This window comes from Peromyscus leucopus, chromosome 1 (assembly GCF_004664715.2).
Source record: "Peromyscus leucopus breed LL Stock chromosome 1, UCI_PerLeu_2.1, whole genome shotgun sequence".
Lineage (NCBI taxonomy): Eukaryota > Metazoa > Chordata > Mammalia > Rodentia > Cricetidae > Peromyscus > Peromyscus leucopus.
In genome coordinates this window covers 47,236,336-47,255,520 of record NC_051063.1, presented here as the reverse complement: position 1 = coordinate 47,255,520, position 19,185 = coordinate 47,236,336, and the positions used below count along the sequence as shown (strand labels likewise).

The window sequence follows — 19,185 nt, the reverse complement described above, 5'->3', positions numbered from 1 at the left end:
ATATTTTTTCAAATACTTCAGAGACCTACAGAATATGGCATTTAAGATGTTTCAATAACCTAAGGCTTTTCATGACAGTGAGACATGTCTGCTCCTGGCAGCACCAATCTACTTCATAAAAGGATGATGGGCAACAAAGAACCTCCATATGGAGCTTGCTTTCATTGTGGTAAAGCTAGCCATTTGGGCAAGAAACTACCTTTGCCTTGACTGCTGACAGTATACTGTACAAACTGAACAGGCAGAACACAAGGAAAAAGACTACTGAACTTCGCCAAGACAAGGTGGAACAGTCCTTCAAAATTCCTATTTCACAGAAAAGTCTGTCAGATATTCCTGACCTGTAAGGTGAAGATGGATGCCCCAATGTTGCAGAGGAAACTTGAGTGACTGTCCAGGCAGCCAGATGTTTTGTCATTTCTATAATTTTGGAAGTGTCTTGCTCTGCATTTCCTGTTTACTCAGGTAATATTATATCCTTCTCAGGTGTCTGATGGAGTTGAAGATGAGATAGTTATAGTTTTCCTTGTTACCAAATTCAGAAAAGAAACTTACATAAGAGATACAAAGTTTATAAGGTTGAGATACATAAAGGCTTAAATTATTTATCTAAGAAAATGTTTTGAAGTCTAAAGGATGATTTTGGGTTAGTAATACAAGTTAGGATAGAAAGTAAATTGGGTACAAAACTTTGGACTCATCAAGATAGCATAGATAATGGAGTATTTTCTCTGAATTTGCTAAATACAAATGGACTGGATATTATAAATATAATTCTTACTTGATAATTGTTCTTATTTTTTTTTTTTTTTTTTTTTTTTTTTTTTTTTTTTTTCGAGACAGGTTTCTCTATGTAGTTTTGGCTTTCTGAATCACTTGTACCAGCTGGCTCGAACTCACAGAATCGCCTGCCTCTGCTTCCCGAGTGCTGGGACTAAAGGCGTGCGCCACCACCGCCCGGCTTGATAATTGTTCTTATTGTATATAGTCTATTTTAAAGCTAAAACCTTTCTTTTTATTTAGACAAAAAGGGGAATGTTGCAGAATATTTGTTTAACTATGCAAAGATGTGTTTCATTTGTTTAATTATATAAAGATGTGTTGGTGTTTTACCTTGCCTGCCTAAGGCACCTGATTGGTCTAATAAAAAGCTGAATTGTCAATAGCAAAGGAGGAGGTATAGGCAGGACTTTCACTCAGTGACAGTAAGGAGGAGGATGAATTTAGGCATGGGAAGAAAGAAAAAGAGATGCCAAGGAGACACCAAGGGCCAGACAGACAGACAGACAGACATGAGGAAGCAGGAAAATAGGGCATACAGAATGAAAAAAAGGCAAAAAAGCCCCGAGGAAATATGTAGATGAATAAAAACAGGTTAAACTAGCCGGGCGTTGGTGGCGCACGCCTTTAATCCCAGCACTCGGGAGGCAGAGGCAGGAGGATCTCTGTGAGTTCGAGGCCAGCCTGGGCTACCAAGTGAGCTCCAGGAAAGGCGCAAAGCTACACAGAGAAACCCTGTCTCGAAAAACCAAAAAAAAAAAAAAAAAAAAAAAAACAGGTTAAACTAAGTTAAAAGAGCTAATAGGGGGCGGGGTGGAGCGGGCTCAGTGGTTAGCCACTGGCTGCTCTTCCAGAGAACCTGGGTTCAGTTCCCAGCACCCACATGGCAGCTCACAATTGTCTGTAACTCCAGTTCCAGGAGATCTGACACCCTCCCAAGGAATATATACAGGCAAAACATCAGTGTACATTAGATAGATAGATAGATAGATAGATAGATAGATAGATAGATAGATAGATAAATATTTTTTTTTTAAAGAGCAAGTGGGACAAGCCTAAGCTAAGGCTGAGCATTCATAATTAATAGTAAGTCTCTGTATCTTTATTTGGGAGCTGGTTGGCAGCCCAAAGTAAATTCCAACTACAGTCTCTGACCTGCTAAGGTCTGAGTCCCTGTTTCATCAATTCTATTTTCAAAGGGGCCCTGTCTTTTCAGTGAACTTGTTCTTCATTTCACAGTCCAAATGACAGCTCTCTTTAAAGCTGTCCCAATCTCTCCAGGCACCCATTCACCTTTATCACATTATTTTGTAATGAGTTGCACATATCTCTCTCATATAGAATCTGAACTAACCAGTGCCTCACTCCCCACTTAGGAAATGCCTTGCATGATAATGAGCCGAGTCCAATTTATTTATTTATTTGTTTATTTACTTATTTACTTATTTATTTATTTATTTATTTATTTATTTATTTATTTATTTATTTATTTATTGAGACAGGGTTTCTCTGTATAGCTTTGGAGCCTGTCCTGGAACTCGAGCTACAGACCACACTGATCTTGAACTCATAGAGATCCACCTGCCTCTGCCTCCTGAGTGCTGAGATTGAAGGCGTGTGCCACCACCGCCCAGCGCTGAGTCCATTTTGTAGAGCTGTATCAGAATACCAAAGTCTGGGTAGTTGTTTGTTTACTTATTTTTTTACTTATTTTGATTTTTCATGGTTCTAGAGGTTGGAAAGTTCAAGATCAAGGCCCTGGCTTGATCGTGATTTCATATTTTGTCCTCACAAGGCAGAATGCAGGACAACCCAGGTGCCTTGGTATGGCTGAAGAATGGAAGCGAACCCGCTTCTGCAGACCCAGCATCTATGAGCCTGATGTCTCCTGATCTGAAACCTCCTTTTAGGCCTCTCTTCCGGATACTGCAGCATCATGGATTAAGAAGTAGCACTAAAGCCCCCTTTAGTGAATGAGGAGATGAATGAACAGGCTCAGCAGCCTTGTCAGGACTACAAAAGCGCAAAGCACCATCTTCCAACCACAGCTGACCTCCTCTAGACAATGTGCCTGTGTGCAACGGTGCGATGGTGAGGAGAACATAGCCAGCTGGGGAGGAGGCAGCCCGTACTCTTTATGCATTCCGTTTTGGAATAATAAGTCATCAGAGATTAAACACACCTTTTTAAAATGCAGCATTCTTACCACCGCCTTTGCTAAAAACACTTGGGCTGTTATTTCCGGATAACTAGGTGTCAACTTACTTTATCATGGTGACAATTTTTTTTTTCAATAGTCAGTTTTTGTTTGTTTTTGAGGGGGGCAAGAATCTTTTATGATCCATTCTGTTTCTTAGGTGAGCCTGACATACAGATGATCACTGTCAAGCACGCCTTATGAAAACCATCAGCAACTGGAGCCAGCCGCCACCTTCTCTACCTCTCCGGGAAGTGTCCGGGGCAGCTCCTGTCTGGGTGCCCAGAGCCCCGCCCCTATACTCTAAGGGCGCGGAGCTTGGGGGTGGGAGGGGGCCGCCACGTGGAGCGTGGGCGCGATTCTCGGAAGCGCCTGCGCCGTTGCCGCGGCGTAGCTCGGGTCGGACCCGTAGCCTAACGTCAGCTGCGCTGGCGCCGCGGCGGGGGTTCGCCCTAACGCGGCTGACGCAACGCCGGAGAGCCGGGACGTAGACGGAAGAAAAGGCGGAGGATCGGGCAGCCGGCGCGGAGAGTGGGCCGGGACTGGGGTCGGCCGCTAGCAGGTAGGCGACTGGGCTGCACTGGGCGAGGGTGCGCGCGGGGCAGCCGCGGGCCGGGGGAGAGGGCGTGGGAGCGGGTGGCGGCTGGTGGCGGTGCCGGGCGCTCAGGTGCTCAGAGATGCTGGTGCACAGCTCCCTGTGCGGGGCATAAAAGGCCCCGGGGTATCTGGCGATCTCTTGATTAGTTCGCGACTAAGCCGAGGCCTGAAGACCCTGCAGCCCTTTCTCACCCAGATCCCGGACCCGCATCCAGTGCTCCAGCGCTGCAGGTAGTGATACACCTGATGTATAAGGAGCCGCCGTCACACCCCCGGGCCTGTGCCTGCAGTTCTCTGAGATGGATCACGCCCTGACATATGGAGCCTGTGCATAGTTGATACTCCCTGCAGCCAAGGTTATCCCCAGAGCCTCCGCGTTTGATAATTATCTCTTGGCATAATCAGGGTGCACTCAGAATTTTCACTCCCCACGCCTCACCCCAGCTTTAGTCCCCCACCCTCTGAAGCAGGGGCATTTATCTTTGGGCTTTTGTCTTTTTGTTAAGTGGTGAACCATGAACTCAGCATGTGTTTTCCTGGGTGGTTTGTTGAGACTGAAGTTCACTTCTGTAAGTGAGATAAGGGCTTTTAGTGTTGGTGTGTGTGTATAGGTGCTTGAGAGATGTTCTGAGTTAAAATGTAAGAACTTCTCTCTTGATCACAGTCTTGACACACATACCCTTTGTATCACTTGTCTGGTTTTGGCTGGCACAGTAAACTGCCAGATTGAACAGTCCATTGCAGTGAAGGAATAATCGGCTGCCTCCTGGGGACAGAGACAAGGTACAAGGGAAGACCGAGTGGCTTAATGGATTTCAAACATTCAGAGCTTTCTGTACTTAGACATGACAGGGGTAAACAATCTAGAAATATGTATGCGGTCAGATCAGAATCTAGTCTGAGACAGGGTCCTATGGAGCTCAGGCTGGCCTAGAACTGGCTGTGTGCTAAGAATGACCTTGAACTTCTGATCCTTTTGCCTTTCCCTCCCCAACTTCTGGGATTAACGAAGTATGCCACCACACTCAGCTGTCCATCAGTGGCTCTTTTGACCTTTTTATGTCTGTGAAGGAAATAAAAAGTGTAAAGGTTAAGACATGCCAGTGCTTTCTAAAAGGCAGAGGAGGGAGACAGCCATGAGCCTTACCTTTGTACCCATGCGCTTTCCATGCATTGCCTGGTCTAACTCCCACAGTGATCCATGCTGTATTAACTGTTATTGTCCCTCATTTGCAGATGAGGAGATTGAGGTTTACAAAGTTCAAGTCAACCTCCAAAAGGCATACCCCTGGCAAGGACAGAGCTAATGCCCGGATCTGCCCAACTCTAAAGTCGTGTCCCCCATCCTGTGTACCATGCACCAAAGGGAAGTTGGTAGCCCATTTGTGGAGAGCAACAGTGCCTGAACTAGCTCACCTGGGGGTGTCTGTCCATCTTTGAAGGCTAGAGTTGCTGGGAGGATGGTCCAAAGGGGCACAGTTAGAAGTATGCTGCTGTTGGCTCTTTATATTTTGCAGAAGGTGTGTAAATAATTGTTTAGCAGCCATTATTGAAGGGATTTATTTAAGTGTTGACGTAGATTATGGGCCCACAACATACTTGAGCATATGCAGAAACTGAAGTCCACAAAGCCATCCCTTCCCGAGTTCATTTGTCTCCTTGCTGCCATATGTCTTACTGCAGAGCGGTCCTGTCCATCTCTTCTCTCTCCATCCCTGTGCCTCTGTGCAGAATAAGTGTAGAGTGGTACGTTCTGTGTCTTGCTTTTCTTCGCTGCGAAGCTAAATGCTCATTTCCTGGGGCACTCTGAAGAAGGGATTTGGGGGCTTGGGGAAACGGTTCAATGAGCTGTGTAAGCACGAAGACCCGAGTTCAGATCCCCAGCACCCATGTGAAAATCTGGGTGTGTTGGTGTACCCCCGTAACCCCAGAGCTAGGGGAGTGAGACAAGCAGGTACAAGCTCACCGGCCAACCAGTCCAGCCAAAACAGCAAGCTCTGGGTTCAGTGAGAGACTTGATCTCAACCAAATAAGGTGGACAAGAGATAGAGCGGACACCACAGTTGACCTCACCTCCAACACACATGTACACACAAAGGATTGGAATATAACCACCAGTCTATGGAGCACAAGTTAAAGGCAGGCCCACCGGAAGGAAGTGCTGTTATTTTTCTTGTCTTGTGAAACAGCAATGACCTTATAGCATAAGAGCTCAATAACAAAAGACTTGTCTATGTACGTACAGGAATGACTCTCCTACTGTGTTTTTGTTTTTATTTTGTGTGTGTGTGTGTGTGTGTGTGTGTGTGTATGTATATGGATATATGGATATATGGATATATGGATATGTGTGTGATATTCTTTGTCAAAAATCTTAGGATTGAACCAGACTGAGGAAATGTTCATAACCACCATGTCCATATTGCTGAGATCACACACACACACACATTAATAATAAATACAGTAATAAAGGAAAATGCCAGCCATTTATAAACATTACATCCCTGACCTCCAGAGATGCAGGAGTTGCCCTAGATTCCTGTGGCAGCCAGAAAAACTTGGCTGTAGCCCACCCACCCCCCACTCTGGCCTTCCTCTTGTGCTGGCTAGAACCAAGCTGACATTTCAGTTTCTGTGAGCCCCCAGTTGGGAGACAGTAGCAGGCTGCTGTGGAGGCTGGATTTGTTAATCTGTTAGAGTCCTTAACAGGATGGGTGATGTAACAAAGATTTAATACCAACCTATAAACATTGTATCTTAAAGATATTTTATCATTCAGAATATTCATTGTATCTAATTACTGTTTGGTATATAAAAAGTAAAGCAGTTCTTTTAAAAAAAGGAAGAGTGAAGGCAGCCCTTTATTCTTTTTCTTTTCTATTCCTGTAACACTGAGCAGGTGGTAGTTTCTCTAATATAGCAAAGTTTAAACGAAGAGGGTCGCAGTTTTACTTTTTTTTTTTTTTTTTTTTTTTTTTTTCGAACAGGTTTCTTGTGTAGCTTGCGCCTTCTGGACTCACTTGTAGCCAGGCTGCTCGACTCACAGAGATCCGCCTGCTCTGCTCGAGTGCTGGGATTAAAGGCGTGCGCAACCACCGCCCGGCTCGCAGTTTTACTCTTAAGAGAAGGAGAAATGGAGGGAAATATAATGTGTTGATAGCCTTTTTCATGATCCTCCCTTTTAAAAAATTCTTCCCACAGGTGTTTGGATCTGTGACCACATCTCAGCATGCTGAGGTACATGCACCACTCTGGGTTTCAGCCCGTCAGCCGACGTCTTCTGCCTTGGGTCCAGTCCGCAGCTGTGCCCAGATCTCGTATGTACCACTGATGAGTATGTGGGAAGTGTGGTGGTCAAAGTGTATGGCAGGCTGGGACTTAAAGGGGAAAAAAGATGTAGTTTGGCAGGAGTATACAGGAGGCTGCCTGCTGGCGGATGCTCCAAATATTTGTTTTTGTCAATAATGTGGTTTTTTAAATAGTCATTCCTTCCAAAATATATACAAATTAGACTCTTTTCTTTTTTTTTTTTTTGGCTGCAATTAAGTATTTAATTTTGAGATCTTTACACTTATAATACTGAGAGATCCCTTGTATCTTTTTTTTACCTAATTTCAAACCATGTTTCCAGCGGGATACTAGCATTAATATAGTGAGGATACTCCATCAGACCTTTGTGTTCATGTTTCTTTTTTATCGCTCTCCCTTAGTCCTAACCCTTGGCCACCACTAATCTCTTTTATGTTTAATTTTTTTTTTCCATTTGAAGAATGAATGCTATATAAATGAAATCATCTGGTGTGTAACTTGAAGTTTCTGGGTTGCTTTGCTCTGGTTTTTTGTTTGTTTGGTTTTTGTTTGTTTGGTTTTTGTTGTTGTTGTTGTTGTTGTTGTGTTAATCCAACATGATTCCCCATAGCCCTATCTGAATATTAGTTATTGGTAAAGGGGAACCATTGTAAAATGGTAGAGATGTACCATATCTAGAATAACCACTCTCATTAAGGACATCTGGGCTTTGACCTCTCGAGTATGCAGAGAGGGTGTGCATAAAGCCACGCTGAATGTGCACACACAGGAGTTTTTTACATTTCTCTGAGATAAATGCCCAGGAGTACAGTTGTGTCTCCTAGGTACTGTCTTTGGTGAGGTACATGGTCTGCAAGCATGTCCTTTTAGTTTATTGATGTATCATTTCATTCTTTCAGCAAGGTCTTTCATAGGGAAAGCTTTGTATTTTGATGTGGTTCAACTTACTGGTTTTTCTTTTTATGAATTTTACTTTAGGGCCGCGTCCAAAAACTCTCCGTACATAGCCCTAGATTCTAAACACTTTCTCCTGTGTTTTTCCCCCCTAAGTTTTAAAGTTTTATGTTTAAGTTCATAAAGTAGTTTGAGTTAATTTTTGCACAGGGTATGAGAGTTGGTCAAAGTTCTTTTTAGCATGTGTAGATACCAGCTGCTCTGGCATCATTATTGAAGGGCTGATAGCTTTAGCTAGCTATCGTCTCAAGTTATAGCAAATCCAAAACTTCCAGCTTCTTTCGGAGACGGCTTGCTTCCCCCTCTCAGAGAAGCTCTGTTCTTTCAGATGCAGAAGAGTGTTAAGTGTGGAAAATGAGATCTGGAACCAGCTCCCTGAGTTTGAAAACTAGCTCTGCTGCTCATAATTAACTAACAACTTAGTAACTAAAACCAACAACTGCCCATCAGGGTCGCTGTTCTGTGGGTTGGCTCTTGGGCCTGGGTTTAGCTTATGGTGGTTGTGTGTCTGTTGGCTTAAACACTGGCTCAGGGATTCCTGCTGGGAATCCAGCGCATCTCTGTTCCAGGTGGTCTCCCACCATCCAGTAGACTGCCCACCTGTTGATGGGAGAAGTTGCTGAGTACCATGGTCATTTTTTTTTTTTCCAGTCTGGTAATGTTGGTAAATTACTGCTTTTCCTGGACTAAGTTTCCTTATTTATAAAATAGGGATAATAACTAAAGTATAATTCATCAGTCTTGGTAGCTAGAGTTTTCCTGCCTGGCCCACAGTCAGGACAAATCTCTGTCACCTGCCAGTCCCACAGCTGCTCAGACCCAACCAAGTAAACACAGAGACTTATATTGCATACAAACTGTATGGCCATGGCAGGCTTCTTGCTAACTGTTCTTATATCTTAAATTAACCCATTTTTATAAATCTATACCTTGCCACGTGGCTGGTGGCTTACCGGCGTCTTTACATGCTGCTTCTCCTGGCCCTGGCTGCAGTGACTTCTTCTTCTTCCTGTTTCCCCAATTCTCCTCTCTCTTTGTCCCGCCTATACTTCCTTCCTGGTCATTGGCCATCAGTGTTTTATTTATATAGAGTGATATCCACAGCAAGTCTTAACTCATAAGAAGCAGTAAGATCATGGTCATGATAATTGTTAGTCTCTTTCCTCACACTGTGACACAGTGCCTAAGGAAATCTATATAGGGTTGTGACATGGTGCATGTGACTAGTGTGCTTAGTTCCACTGTATATTAAATATTTATTTACTTATTGACAGGAAGGATCTCACTGGGTAGCTCAGGCTGGTCTCAAACTTTCTGTGTAGCCCAGACTGGTCTTGAACCCATAACCCTCTTTCATTAACCCTCCGGGGACTAAGATTGCAGATGTGTATCACGTGGCTCAGTTATTCAGTATTTTTATATTTGATACTATTCATTCACATTTATAAAAAGAAGCACCTCTGACTTTGCTCATTTTTGTATCCAGATTTCTCTTGGGTCCCAGAGCCCTGGCTTAACTGGGCATGGAGAGCCAAAGAGCAGACAAGAAATAAGAAAGGCAGAGTGACAAGGTGTGTGCCTTTGCTACTGTTGTGATAAATACCAGGACCAAAAGCATCTTTTAGGAGGACAGGGTTTATTTAGGCTCCAGTCCATAATGGCAGGGAAGTCATGGCTTGCTGGCAGCAGCCAGAGACTGGCTGACACATTTTATCCATGCACAGGAAGCAGAGAGGGAAGACAGGAAGTGGGGTGAGGCTCTAAACCCTCAAAGTCCACCTCCAGTGACATACTTCCAGCAGTGCTGCACCTCCTAAAGGTTCCATAGCCTCCCCCAAACCACCTGGAGACTGCCTATTCAAATACGGTAGCCCGTGGGGGACATTTTTCATTCAAGTTTCAGAGGCCCCATTGCATTGCATGGACACTGGTGCATAGACACTGCAATGCATGATCACTGCAATGGACGGTCACTGTGGTGCACGGTCACTGCAATGCACGGTCACTGCAATGGATGGTCACTGCGGTGCACAGTCACTGCAATGCACGGTCACTGCAATGGACGGTCACTGCGGTGCACAGTCACTGCAATGCATGGTCACTGCAATGCACGGTCACTGCAATGCACGGGCTTTGAAGTACATAGTCACTGCCCTGCTTCTCTTTGGCCTGTGGTAAGGCACTGCCTCACTCGGAGGTGCATGACGGAAGACTGCTTACCTCGTGGTAGCTGGAAAGAGAAGAGGGACAAGGGTCACAATAGGCCCTTCAAGGACACACCACCAATAACTTTACCTTCTAAGCCCTACCCCTAAAGATTGCACCACCTTCCAATAGCTCTATAGGCTGGGGACCAAGGCATCCACACATGACCACTGAGGAGATTTAAGGTCCAATCATAACAGTCCTCGATGTAAACCTTAAAAAGTAAAATAAATTATAGAATATAAAAAATACTCCGAGAAGTCAGGTATCATAGTGTACTCTTATGTTCCCAGCACACACCATGTCGAAACAGGGAGACTGAGAATTCAAATCCAGCTTTGGCGACCTGGTAAATTTGAGGCTAGCCTGGGCTACATGATACCCTAACTCAAAAAAAAAAGAATGGTGGGGTCGGTCATTCAGGATGGGGAAGATAAGATGGTTTTGTTCAACAGGAAACTCCCAATCCCTGAATTCCTTGAAACTTCCCTTGAATGCCCCATTGAACTTGACTAAGTTCTTATCTGCTTGAAACCTTGCTGATAATTATGACCCCCTCTTGAACTTTGTCGGCTCTAATCTGCTGTGACCCAGTTGCCTGCAAGCGGAACAGCCCTTGACTGCCTGACTCCAGGTCAGACCATGCTTCTCTGTTGATAGAGACTGTGTGGATCACAAGCCATCTTCATGCTAGCCCAGCTGCTGGGTTCTGATTGGTGTCTGCCACTTCACCACCTGGACTGCTTACCGTTTCTTCCCGTGCCCCTGAGGTACCCTATCGGGCTGCCATACCCTTACGCCCAAGATAAGGAAGGCCCTATCATAGATAGGAGAGACAAAAAGCCTGCAGGCCTGGTCCTGACGGCTGCCCAAGGGACACGTGATACTTGGTGGAGCTCAGGGCTCCACTTCTGTAAAAGCCATTGATGATCCAGATCTGAACCCCAACAGTCTAAGTCTGTTCCCCACCCCCTTTTTCTCTGTCAGGCCACAGAAGCTATACATCAGGCATACAACTTCTATATTAGATGTAGGTACACATGTTATTTAGAATCATACTCTGAAGACTGAGGGAGGGCAGCTGTACTGGTTAGCCTGGAGAAGGCAGGCAGGTCCAGCAACAAACACACCAGTGTTTTAGTCCCTGGGCTGTCCTCAGAAGGAAAAAACAGTACACCTGTGCGTCCAGTGAGGATGCTACAGTTCCCCTGTCCCAAATGGTGCCTCGGTGAACATCTCTGTGCCAGGTGCCAGACTGCAAGCCCATTGTCAAAAAGACAGACTATCTTCTTTGCATTTGCATAACCTGAAACATAGTCACTCGAAAGGATAGCTGTATAATGAAGGGAAGGACTCTTCAGTGTTATCATATAAGACGGTCTTTCTAAGTGTTGTGTGTGCCGGGCATGGTGGCACATGCCTGTAATCCTAACATTGGGAGACTGAGGCAGGAGGACTGTGAGTCTGAGGCCAGCCTGGGCTGCATATGGAGACCCTGACTCAAAAGCAGACCAACAAAGGATTTGTATTTCAGGTCTAGAGACACAGTGCAATAGCTCAGCTCTTGTGGGTGGCCAAGCTGGTTAATTGTTGTACATGCATCTTTTCACTGTAAAATTACATTGTATCTCTTTTTCCTGCCTGTGACTTTGGGATATACAGATCAAGTCCAGCCTTCAGCTGTCAGACATGTGCGTTCTTGGAGCAACATCCCTTTTATCACAGTACCCCTCAGTCGTGCCCATGGCAAGCCCTTTGCCCACCGAAGTGAGCTGAAGCATGCCAAGAGAATTGTCGTTAAACTCGGCAGTGCCGTGGTGACCAGAGGAGATGAGTGTGGCCTGGCACTCGGGCGCCTGGCATCAATTGTTGAACAGGTCAGTGTCCAGGTGGAAAATTCTGCTCAGCTAAACAGGGTCTCTGAGTTGGTGCCAGTATGTCAACTTATTAAGAATAAGGTGTGTGAGAGCAGATGGGCCAGGGAGGAGGCAAGCTTGAGAGCAGTGATGTGACCATCAGGGAGGCTGGAGAGCAGAGTGATCATCATCAGGTGGGATTCTAGACCCTTGCCTAGATAGGGCTTCAACCTCAAAGATGAAAGGTTCTGATCAGAGGAGAGACTTGATGAAGTGGCTGGGAGAGTCGACCCGCTCAGCCTTTTGCTGTTGTGGACCTGTTAGAAAGGCTCTAGCCATCGGGTCAGGGCCTTATGTACAGTCTTATCCAAGAAATCTGGTCATTTTAGGTGGATTCAAAAGGCGGCATCAAGTGCCATCCAATGGCCGTAGATAGAAAAGTCTGAATATGAATAAAGCAGCTACTTAGGTGCAGTAAGATGTTTAAATCCGAGAATTCCTAACAGTTCAGACACTCACTGATGGGTTTGGGGATGCAGCTCCGTGGCCCTGGGTTTTGTCACCAAATGTCTGAGTTAGGATATTAGCATATTGCGCCGGGCGGTGGTGGTGCACGCCTTTAATCCCAGCACTCGGGAGGCAGAGCCAGACGGATCTCTGAGTTCGAGGCCAGCCTGGGCTACCAAGTGAGTTCCAGGAAAGGCGCAAAGCTACACAGAGAAACTCTGTCTCGAAAAACCAAAAAAAAAAAAAAAAAAAAAAAAGAAGAGAGAGAGAGAGAATATTAGCATATTGCAACCCTAATGGAAGAGGAAATCTCAGTGATTTCCTGAAGAAAATCCTTGACACACTCACCCCAACCAAAGCCTGCTGACCTGATGTGAACACAGAAAAATGAGGGCTGGGAAATCATAAAGGGAGAGGAGCTCAGTTGAGCAGAAAAATGCAAAACAGAAAACGGGGGAGAGGAAAATGTATGGATTAAAAGGCTCTAATGATATTTTAACTGCTTGTGATATATGCACTGCAGTCTGAGCAAGCGAAAAGTAAACTGGCGGGAATGTGAGCACTGGCTAGTTGATACAGAGGAGGCCATTCCGATGTCTTAGGTGATAATGGTTTTGCATACATGCATATTTCCTGGTTTTAATGATTGCTGCTGAGATATCTACACAATGCATGAGGACTGGGATTGAGGTCAGTCCATGGTGGAGATATCGAGGCTTCATTGGAGGGGAAAACTGGCTATTATAGGAGTTAATAAAACTGGATGGGATTTATAAAACCATTCTCACCACTTTGATTAAATACTGGTTTAAAAAAAAATTCCTTCTGGTCAGAGATGGCACATGACTTTAATCCCAGCACTTGGGAGGCAGAAGCAGGTGGGTCTGTGAATTTGAGACCAGCCTGATCTACAGAATAAGTTCCAGGACAGCCAGGACTGTTACACAGAGACCAATCCAGAGGCATTGGATCACCCAGTAGCCAGATTTGCAGGTGGTTGTAAAACACCCATTGTGGGTGCTGGGAACTAAACTCAGGTCCTTTGCAAGAGCAGTATGTACCCTTAACCACTGAGTAATCAGTCCAGACAAAACTGAAATTTTCTTTTTTTTTTTTTAAATTTACTTTTATTTCATATGCATTGGTGGTTTTGCCTGCATGTATTTCTGAATGAGGGTGTTGGATCTCCTGGAACTGGAGTTATACAGACAGTTGTGAGCTGCCGTATGGTTGCTGGGAATTGAACCCAGGTCCTCTGGAAGAGCAGCCAGTGTTCTTAACCACTGAGCCATCTCCCAAAGCCCTGATACTGAAATTTTCTAAGATAAGAATTGGCTATTGCAAGCTGGGCAGTGGTGGCCCACACTTTTAATCCCAGCATTCAGGAAGCAGAGGCAGGCCTCTGTGCATTAAAGGCCAGCCTGGTCTATAGAATTGACCGTTGTTGGTCACAGTTCTTAGCAGGCACTGTGAGTTCTGCAGGTCACAGGGTTGAGTCATTAGGGGAATGGACAGTTAGGAGCAGGGACTCTGTTGCATTGTGAGCCTTTGTTTTTGTTTTTGTTTTCCATGTGGATCTATCTAAGGTATCACAAGTGGCCACAGCTGGTCTTGGGCAGAGTAGAGTAGGGTCAGCATCTGCCCCTGGTGAGGGTGACCCACAGGACTCAAGAGTCTCCTCAGGTTGTTTCTGCATTATAGGTGGGAGATAAGCAAGTGCTATAGATTCCAACATGGCTAGAATCACCTAAGCATCTCATTTCTGCCTGCTACCTGTTAAACAGACATTTGAAGCAGTGTAAGACTGTTTCTACCAAACAATCGGAGCAGTTCTTCCTGAATGCTGTCCCCTAGAAGAGTATTAGAATCCACTCAGGTCTGCCCTGCCTGGGTCTCCTGTGAAGAGAGAAGAGGGTGGTACCATGACTTGTGCGTTTTCCTGTTTCCGTGCTAGGTCTCGGTGCTGCAGAATCAGGGCCGAGAGATGATGCTGGTCACCAGTGGAGCTGTTGCCTTTGGGAAGCAGCGACTGCGCCATGAGATCCTTCTGTCGCAGAGTGTGCGGCAGGCCCTGCACTCAGGGCAGAACCAGCTGAAGGAGATGGTGAGTGCTGCTTCCCCAGCCCTGTCCCGGGAGGCCTCGGGGTCTTCCCTCCGTCCCAGTCATGAGGTGTCCGATTGATGTATTGCAGGCAATTCCAGTCTTAGAGGCCCGGGCCTGTGCGGCTGCTGGACAGAGTGGGCTGATGGCCTTGTACGAGGCCATGTTTACACAGTACAGCATCTGTGCTGCCCAGGTGAGAGACTGGGCCTCCCTGGGGGTGTGGGACCCGTAAGGGTGGTTCTTGTGGAGTAAGAAGCCTGCAAGCAAGGCCCCACAGCCAGGTGTCAGCATGCAGTCTTAAGAGTCTGCCTGGGTTTACTCATCTGAAAAATGGAGGTAATATCAGTGCCTACTTCAGAGGGTTTTAGGAAAGACGCAAGAAGAAAATACATGAAAAGTATTTAAGATAGCATCTGGTATAGAGTACACCTCAAGCCCATGAATTACTGCAGTAGTAACCCTATAGAAGTTTTTCTCAACCTTCCTAATGCTGTGACCCTTTAATACAGTTCCTCATGTTGTGGTGACCCCAACCATAAAATTATCATAACTGTAATTTTGCTACTGTTATGAAATATAATATAAATACCTGATATGTCGGATATCTGATATGTGACCCCCACCCCCATGGCGTCCCCCACTGCTCTAGAGACTGTTACTAGTGCAAAGGCTTCTGAACAGACAATCTAGGCTTCGCTTTCATCGTCTTCTCTGACTCCTGGTGGCCTGCTTCTCCGTGGCCCTGGTTGCCATTTATAGTAAGTACATAGAGTTGATGGGAAGAAGAAATGCTGGCGAATGGCTTGTTTCACACTTACCCAGTGAACACTTATTGATCACTTGTGATGTACAAAGAGGTCTGCCTGGCATTGGGGTTCTGTGGTACAAAAGCCAGACAAATTTCCAATCCTCAAGGGACTTCCTGCTGAGTACTTACCTCTAAATGTCGGGAGCCTTTTTTCTACATTATTTCATTTTTACCTAAATGTCTTGTTAAAAACTGTGATTTTTTAGCTGGGCGGTGGTGGCGCACGCCTTTAATCCCAGCACTCGGGAGGCAGGCGCATCTCTGTGAGATCGAGGCCAACCTGGTGTACAGAGCGAGATCCAGGACAGGCACCAAAACTACGCAGAGAAACCCTGTCTCGAAACAACAACAACAACAACAACAAATTGTGATTTTGATCACCTGTACAGCCAGCCATGCAGCAAACAGAAACATCTGCAGTGCAGCCACATAGCCGATAAGCAGCCGGAAGTTAGTATTGCCTCCGTCTGCTACCTTTGACCCCGCTAGTTAAGCTGTGTGGCTGTTACCTTAGACAGCAGACGTCTCGGGTTTGGTGTCTTCCTGTCCTGTTGCTTTTCCTGGTTCTCTGTCCCCCACAGTTGTGTTCTTGTGTAAGTGTGCTCAAGTGTGCCGAAGCAGAAGGGCAAGGAGCTCTTCCCTTATGGCCTGTGACTGTAATCTCAGATTTAGTGGTCAGTTAGTGCGGCGGTTCTCAACCTGTGGGTCCCGACCCCTTTGGCAAACCCCTGCCTCCAAAGATATTTACATTACAGTTCATAACAGTAGCAAAATTCTGTTCATGAAGTAGTAACGAAAATAATTTTATGGTTGGGAGGGTCAGCACAGCATGAGGAACTGTATTAACGGGCTGCAGCCTCAGGAAGGTTGAGAATCACTGAGTTAGGGTAAATACAACAGAAATCTCCATTTCTATCTCGTGTACTATCTAATCTCTCTTCTCCTCTAACATCTGTGGTGTTAGTTGTTTAGTGCCTGGAGCCAGGTGAGCACACTGTGGTCCAGGGATTGCACTTTGTGGTGTGGTGTTGTTGTTGTTTTCCCTCAGGGTTGATGCTTTTGGACGGTTTTTATTTTGCTTTGTCTGTAGTGACAGTTCCATTAGAAGTCTCTGCCACTGTGTGCGTCGCTATCGAGGTAAAAGCTCTGCCCACCCTATCCCCAGGAAGCTCCAGTCCAGGGCCTCTTCCTCCCTGGCCCCTCCCCTAAACGGGGCTTATCATATGTGCTCTTTGTACCTTATCTCGTGATTCCCTCTTCTCTCCAGGAATCCTGTGTAGAAGACCATTATCAGTGGGTTTGAGACCCCACCACATGGGCCTCAGGTTAAAGACTTACCCAAACGCAGCAGCTTGTATTTCCTTCATAGAAATGAGTCTGCTTTGTCATCTCGGCCAGTTACCTTTGCCCAGGCACCAGCTTCCTGGCCTGGGAGGCCCCGGCTAGAGCTGCAGCCCTTGTTTGTGAAGCCCTGTTGTAGTGTCAGGTGTGCCCCGGGACCTTTAGCCCTCTGGCCCACCCCTCCCATACCCTTCCGTACCCACCTGCATGCTTATGTTCATCTACAGTCTCTCGGGGGCATGCCAGAGTCGGCGCCTTCAGCTTTGACCCCGGCTGGTGCCTGCCGCACTAAAGCTTATGCTACATTACATCGAACCGTCAGCATGTCTGCTCTCCATCGTTGTGACTGGGCTCGGGTTCCATGTTGAGTGAGGCAGGCCTTCTTCCCCTCAGCCACACTCCCATCTGCCCTCGTGACTTACCTCTTCTAAGCAGTGCAGCACCGGCCCTGTTGCAGGGTCCTCAGATCTCCTAGGCAGACCCTGCGCAGGCCTTAACCTCTGCCTGTATCAGCGCACCTTCCTCCTGCCTTTCCTGTGTCAGGGATTGCAGGAGAACATTTTTTTTCCCCAGAGTGTGCTATCATTTAGTTCCTTGCTGTCATTCTCACTCACTTTTCTCTCTTGTTACCTTCTGCCGGATACTCTAATTCTTCAATGAAAACCCATTGACAGCTTCCACCCCGCTCTCCACCCATGAGCACCTTACTCTGATTCTTTCCCCTGAATTAAGTTCTGTCTAGCCCTTCTTTCTGCTCCAACTCCCGTTCCCACATATTCAGACACAATCTTAACTCCAGCGGTGCTCTGCATCAGAGCAGAATCAGGGACAGCCTAGCCCTGTTCCAGCTGTCTAATGCACTTTTCCAGACAGGTAAGCCATTTGCCCACTCACCTGGCACATAAGTGCCTACTGTGGCCAGCCCCTGACTCAGATGCTAGAGTATACAAAGAATTTTTTCAAACCAGTCTTGGACCACTCTGATGTTCCTTTAAAGTAGGTGCGTCAGTTTTCCAATTTTGTGCGTAGAAGAGATTTTAGCGTCATTAAATAAATCTTCCAGACAATTGTAGTTCTTTCAGGGGTCTCCCAAACAAATGGCTCAGCATGCTAGAAATGTAGTTCAGTGGGAACATGCCTGGCTAGATATGCCAGACCCCAGGTTTGATCCCTAGCACTGCAATTTTTTTTAATGATGAAAGGAAAATAAAACAAGGAATTGGATCAGTATCCAAAGGCATGTATTATTCCAGAAGCCTAAAGCTTGGCTCTCCAACGTTAGCCGTCTTTTTAGGCCGTCCCTAGGAAGTTCACCGTTTTCCTCCCCCGCTGCATTTTCTGTTCACTCTCTTTAGATTTTGGTGACCAACTTGGATTTCCACGATGAGCAGAAGCGCCGAAATCTCAACGGCACGCTGCACGAGCTGCTCCGGATGAACATCGTCCCCATTGTCAACACGAACGACGCTGTCGTCCCCCCGGCCGAGCCCAACAGTGATCTTCAGGGGGTAAATGTGGGTAAAGTAGTCCTGAGAGTTGAGCATGCTGGAGACACTAACACGTGCTGTGTTGCGATGCACTAACACTGGACGTTTGCATGAGCAAAAGGAGGACTGGGGAGACCTGGCATTACAGAACCATGGCGGCAGAGGCACCTCTGAATGAGGGCGTTTCCTTCACCGGGTGAGGTGCTGCAGTGGCTCTGAGGGCGCTGTGAGCATGGCTTGCAGAGTTTGGCATGCATGCTTGGAAGGAAGCCTTTGTGTTGTGCAGGCCGTGGGGCCTGAGCTCTCATTTGCATATTTTGGATCATGGTTTTTGCCTGCCAGAGCCTAGCTGGCTGCTTCTGGGACTTTCTTTTTAAACTGCATAGCTAACTCACTACTTTTTTTTTCCCCCTGTGTTATAGGTTATTAGTGTTAAGGATAATGATAGCCTGGCTGCCCGACTGGCCGTGGAAATGAAAACTGACCTCTTGATTGTCCTTTCAGATGTAGAAGGTACACAGCAATGCCTTTTTCTTTTGTTTACACCTGTGAGCACATGGTTTTCCTTCTGATCATTTTTCACTGTGGAGTTATTTCCTGAGCCATGTGAGCCGAAGAGTTTCTGTGACTCGGTTGGGTGTTTCTGGAAAATGCAGCTTGAATGCAGAAATTATGTTTTTAGGTGCTTTTGTTTTTGTTTGTTTGTTTTAAAAACGGCTTCAAGGAAATATTTACACACCACATAATTCACCTATTTAAAGTTTTCAGTTCAGTGATCTTTGGACTCACTCACATACTTGTACAACCATCTCCATTAACAATTATAAGTTATTTTCCTCACCCTGACAAGAAACCTCAGACCTGTTAGCGATCACTGCCTATCTGCATCCAAATCCCCAGCCGTGGACGACCTCCAGTCTACTCTGTCTCTGTAGGTTTGCCTATTGGAGATGTTCTATGAATGGAATCATATGCTATGTGGTCCTTTGTAATATCTGGCTCCTTTCACTTAGTATAATGTGTTCACAGGTTCCTCTACA

The 19,185-nt window shown here is 46.0% G+C and overlaps 1 protein-coding gene across 2 annotated transcripts in view; it reads left to right on the top strand.

Annotated features, from left to right (window-relative positions):
- The first annotated feature begins 3,366 nt into the window (after positions 1–3,366).
- Aldh18a1 (aldehyde dehydrogenase 18 family member A1) overlaps positions 3,367–19,185 on the top strand; it is a 37,376-nt gene continuing 21,557 nt past the window's right edge. The window contains exons 1-7 of one of the 2 annotated variants that reach the window (XM_028889390.2): positions 3,367–3,539; positions 6,776–6,891; positions 11,705–11,919; positions 14,360–14,509; positions 14,598–14,702; positions 18,014–18,166; positions 18,568–18,658. In XM_028889390.2, coding sequence (XP_028745223.1) covers positions 6,804–6,891; positions 11,705–11,919; positions 14,360–14,509; positions 14,598–14,702; positions 18,014–18,166; positions 18,568–18,658 — 802 coding nt within the window. In that variant the 5' untranslated portion in view covers positions 3,367–3,539; positions 6,776–6,803. Of the gene's footprint in view, positions 3,540–6,775; positions 6,892–11,704; positions 11,920–14,359; positions 14,510–14,597; positions 14,703–18,013; positions 18,173–18,567; positions 18,659–19,185 lie in introns of both variants that reach the window. The other variant, XM_028889389.2, reaches the window with a different exon arrangement.